This window comes from Dama dama, chromosome 3 (genome assembly GCF_033118175.1).
Source record: "Dama dama isolate Ldn47 chromosome 3, ASM3311817v1, whole genome shotgun sequence".
Lineage (NCBI taxonomy): Eukaryota > Metazoa > Chordata > Mammalia > Artiodactyla > Cervidae > Dama > Dama dama.
The window spans coordinates 23,100,654-23,105,661 of NC_083683.1; the positions used below are offsets into that span (position 1 = coordinate 23,100,654).

The 5,008-nt window shown below is 40.5% G+C and overlaps 1 protein-coding gene across 1 annotated transcript; it reads left to right on the forward strand.

Moving 5' to 3' along the window:
• The first annotated feature begins 288 nt into the window (after positions 1 to 288).
• On the forward strand, positions 289 to 916 carry LOC133049121 (small ubiquitin-related modifier 2-like). Its single transcript, XM_061133028.1, has one exon. It carries the CDS (start codon positions 289 to 291, stop codon positions 733 to 735), a length of 447 nt encoding a protein of 148 aa, XP_060989011.1. The 3' UTR covers positions 736 to 916.
• Positions 917 to 5,008: the final 4,092 nt, after the last annotated feature.

Sequence of the window (5,008 nt, forward strand, 5' to 3'; positions counted from 1 at the left end):
AGTATCTCACTGGCTTCTCATCACAGTTCCAAGAGATGATGATGATGATTCCTATTTCATAGAAAAAGGAATAGAAAAAAATCTGAAGCTCAGAGAGGTTATCCCACTGTTCTGTGTCTAAGGATACAAACACAGATCAGTTTTGCTTGAGAGTCAGTCCTTAAGTCCATATCCTATGTGTTTCTTATAAGCCTCCCAGTAGGAAGTCTTCTAGGCTTATGTAGCTTCAAATCAGTGTGTTCTCAGCTGGGATCCTTTCTTTAGAGGAACAAGATTCCATTTAAGAAAATGGATGTAGAAAACAAGATCTGCCTTTTGGCGCCCTCTCCCTCCTCCACCGCTGCCGCCTCCTTCTTCTGCCGCCCCTGGTGCCGCTTGTGTGCTCGTTCCGTGCCCACCTGGTACCTCTTCTGTGAAGCGGCAGCTGAGGAGACTCCGGCGCTCGCCATCGCGGACGAAAAGCCCAAGGAAGGCGTCAAGACTGAGAACAACGATCATATTACTTTGAAGGTGGCGGGGCAGGATGGTTCTGTGGTGCAGTCTAAGATTAAGAGGCATACACCACTTAGTAAACTAATGAAAGCCTATTGTGAACGACAGGGTTTGTCAATGAGGCAGATCAGATTCCGATTTGACGGGCAGCCAATCAATGAAACAGACACACCTGCACAGTTGGAGATGGAAGATGAAGACACAATTGATGTATTCCAGCAGCAGACAGGAGGTGTCTACTAAAAAGGGAACCTGCTACTTTACTCCAGAATTCTGTTCCTTCAGACCAAGAAGACATTCTCAATTAGAAAACCGCAATTTGGTTCCACCACATCCTGACTACGACAGTATAGTTTCTCTATTCTTTCATTTTCCCCTTCCCCATTCCTTTATTGTACATAAAGTAACTGGTGTATGTGCACAAGCATATTGCATTTTTTTTTTTTTAACTAAATGGCCAATGGTATGTTTTGATTGACATCAAATGGAGATGGGATGGGGAAAAATACTGAGTCTGTGAAAATACCCCCTTTTCTCCATTAGTGGCATGCTCATCAGCTCTTATCTTTATATTCCAGTAAGTTATTTTGCTCTCACTGTTTAACAAAAAAAAAAAGAACAACATAAAAATTCTTGCATACCTTGTTCGATTGGAGAATTTTAATGTTTTTCATTTATCATTGTAAAACCAAGGACAATTTTATAACTTTGTTGTACGTAGCTGTTACATGTAGGGCAATCTGTCTTTAAGTAGGGATAAATTACTCTAAAAGAAATGAATCCTAGATAGTTTTCCCTTCAAGTCAAGCGTCTTGTTGTTTAAATAAACTTCTTGTTTAAAATGAAAAAAAGAAAAGAAAAGAAAACAAGATCTGCCTTTTACCTCCAATGGGACTGTGTCACTTATCCGCAATTAAAGACAACCAGAACAATCTAAAGTTTATTTCAAGACCTTACCACGGGGTCATAAACCGCTGAGTTTCCAAATGCATATGTACACCAAGCACAGTACCCATCTGTTCTCTGAGTGAAAAACCTAAGTGGTGACTGTTGAGATGAATAATAATCCAAATGTGTTTAAAACATTTACTGGACTCATAGACACTCAGTCCCTTTTAATCATTTCGTATTTTCTCTCATCAGTGGATGACTAAAGTAAAGCAGTCATCACATGAATATCTGATAATATTTTACATTAAAAGTATTTATACTTCCACAACTACTGAGTCCATGTGTCATGACTACTGAGGCCTGCGTGCCTAGAGACTGTGCTCTGCAACAAAAAAGCCACCACAATGAGAAGCTCGTGCACCTCAACTAGAGAGGAGCCCCACTCTCTGCAACTAGACAAAGCTGCACGCTCGCAGCAACCAAGAACCAGTACAGCCAAAAATAAATAAACAAACACTCAAAAAAAAAAAATGAAGAAGAAGAAGAAAAAAAGGATAAGAGCCCAAAAAAGGGGATTTGCACTTTTAAAAAAAGGAAGGAGATCTGGGTATGATTGGATTTGAGGCTTACTTCATAATTTTGAAAGGCCGAGTTGCCCCACTTATTTTCAGTTGACTGAAACTATGCCAGCTCTCTACATTTTAACATCAGCTCATGGTTTTGCGGGTACAGCTTAGGCATACAGAATGCTGGTGCTGGAATCATGACTCTCCTACTGACAAACTGCGTCATCTTGGGGCATTTACTTAACTTCTCTATTCCTCTGATCCCTCTTCTGTAACATGTAGGTAATAATAATGTCTGTTGTTGGAATTTTTAGAAGTATTATATGAGATTCTCTAAGAACAGTGTAGGGCACAGAGCAAATTTTCAGTTAATGTATGCCTTTTGTTTGGTACCCTTGGTAGAAGCAAACCCAATCACATTAAGGGCTCATAGTCTGAATGGCCAGATTATCCTACTTTGCTTATGAGCAGAATCCTAGTTTTAATCTAGCCCCTGAGAAATGGTTTCCCAGGTGGCACTAGTGGTAAAGAATCTGCCTACCAATACAGGAGATGCAGGAGAAACAGGTTCGATTCCTGGGTCAAGGAGATTCCTGGAGTAGGAAATGGCAACCCACTCCAGTATTCATGCCTGGAAAATTCCCTGGACAGAGGAGCCTGGCGGGCTACAGTCCATGGGGTTGCAAAGAGTTGAACATGCCTGAACATACACATACACTGAGAAATGGAGTATTTCCTGCCATGTCAATAAACAAGGATGTCACAGCCATAAGCGATTCTGGACCTCCAAACATGAATTTCTGAGCCTGGAGGGCACTCAGGAAGGAGAACAATACCTGCTGTCTGGTAGCCATTAGGCTGCAGCTACTCCCTATGGTGAGAACTGAGGATCTGGGGAGAATGTGAAAAACACAGGATACTGACCCCAGATAGCTGAGATGCATATGAAAGGAATGATTTCAGTTAGCCCAGCCTCTTGCATCTTGCCATACACACAAAAGCACTAAATTCCTTAACTTGAGATACCTGGTTTTCCTTAATTAACAATAATATTTTACTGTTCAGACTCTCTGCCCTCTGTTGCAAACTTCTGTATAACCTGACTCCTCCTCACTCTCCACCTCCTTGAAGCAGTTTCTCAAGGTTACTTGCAATGTTGTCTCCTGGGTATGAAGTCCTAAAAATTCCCACTGAATAAAACATAATTCTTAACCTTTAGGTTGTGACTATTTTTTAAGTCAACTCCCCACTCCTCTCCTTGCAGCACTCCTGATTCCTCTTACTATACTTCTTTTTTTTCTTTTTTTATGACACTTATCACCCTCTAACACACTATATTCTTTACTTATTCTGTTTGCTGCTTATTAACTGCCTCCCAAGTAGACTAAGCTGAACAAGAGCAGAAATATTTATTTTTCCCACGACCATACTCCTAATGCACAGAATAGAACATGGCATAGAGTGATTACTCAATAAATATTGGTTAAAGAATGAATAAATATCAAGATAGTTTGCTGTCTTTTTCAAAATTCCTCCCATCTCCCACTTTTCTCGATTCCCTCATTTCCCTTTCAAAGTCTTCCCCAGTGAAAGATAATAATGTAATAGCTTAGATTTATTACTTCCTGAATTTCAGGTATCATGGCCAGGCTTAAGAAGGCATTATCTCATTTAATCCTGTTAAAAAAGGAGATAGCAGATGCAAAATGGAGTCCCTTGTGCTTAATACCTAATCTAATTGCAGTCTCAACCCCCCAGGAATGTAACCTTTAACCTGTTGACCTGGAATTACCTGGTCAGCTCTAACTGAGGTAATCAGGCCCAAAGGCCCTTCTGTTCCCCTTAAGGAGGACGATTGCCTGAAGCAATTCATTCTTTGCTAATAATTTCCTTTTTCCTCCCTCTTCCCATATAATCTTTCCTTTCCTACAACTCAGCAAACCTCTTTTCTATCTGGTAGATAGATGCTGCCTGACTCATGAATTGTTTAATAAAACCAATGTGATCCTTAAAATTATGTAGTTGAATTTTTGTTATTTAATAATCCAATGGAGTAAGTACTGTTATTCCCCTGACATTATGTTGTAGCTATGTGTTCCAGGAAACAAACTCACTCAGAAGAACAATGCAGATAGTGGAGTGCAGTTTATTACACCAGTGGGCCCAAGGCATAGTCTCCTCTTAGCCAAGGCCCCCAACCAGATTTTGTGAAAACTTTATATACTCTAAGTGTACGTGCCCAAACCCACCTCCCCAAATTCTCTGAAACTAGCCTGAACAAAAGAAAGATACAATCAAAGTTAACCCGTGATTTGTATGCCTTAAACCCGTGATTCATATGCCTTAAGCCTAGGTAGTTAACAGGGGACAATTATCAATAGGCCTGTGGTCATACCCCAATAAGCATAACAGAATTTATGATTCTATTCGGTTACACAGATAATTAGGGTATTCTTTTAGGTGATGGAGAGTCTAGGTATGAGCCCTGGGGCTCCTCCATCAGGGTGGGGGTGGGGGGCTGGTTTTCCAGTTGGCATGTCGTTTCCATTCATACTGGGCATAGAGCTCAAAGTCCACAGTCCGGCTCAAGATGGAGTCAATTAAGACATTTATCCAAGGTCATACAGCTAGTTTAAATGGGGAAGCAGTTTAGAGCCCTGGGTACTGTTATTCTGGCATCTGAGTTCTCAACCATGACATTACAGTCTGTGACAGTGAGCCTGGCACAATGTTCCTTCAATGAATGATGAATCTGAGTCCAAAGGATAAAACCTATTCTCATAGGAGATGCTTTATTTGCACACACCAAGAGAAGAATCCGCTCAGCCAGTAAAATAAAACTTGAGGTTGACTACATTTACTAGCAGGCTAACATAGCATTCTATGGTAATAACGTTGCTATCTTCTAGTTCATTGCATTCACTTCATCACTGTGAACAAAATGTCCCAGTGCATGCTAATCTACTAACCTATCCCCAGAGTGATGATAAAATGAAATCCTGCCATAAGCAGCAATCACCGTCAAGATTAATTAACTTGAATGATCCATGATGATTTGG

What these genes read in the sequence shown, in the direction of transcription:
- LOC133049121 (XM_061133028.1), top strand. Translation starts at nt 289, where the DNA reads ATGGATGTAGAAAACAAGATCTGCCTTTTGGCGCCCTCTCCCTCCTCC.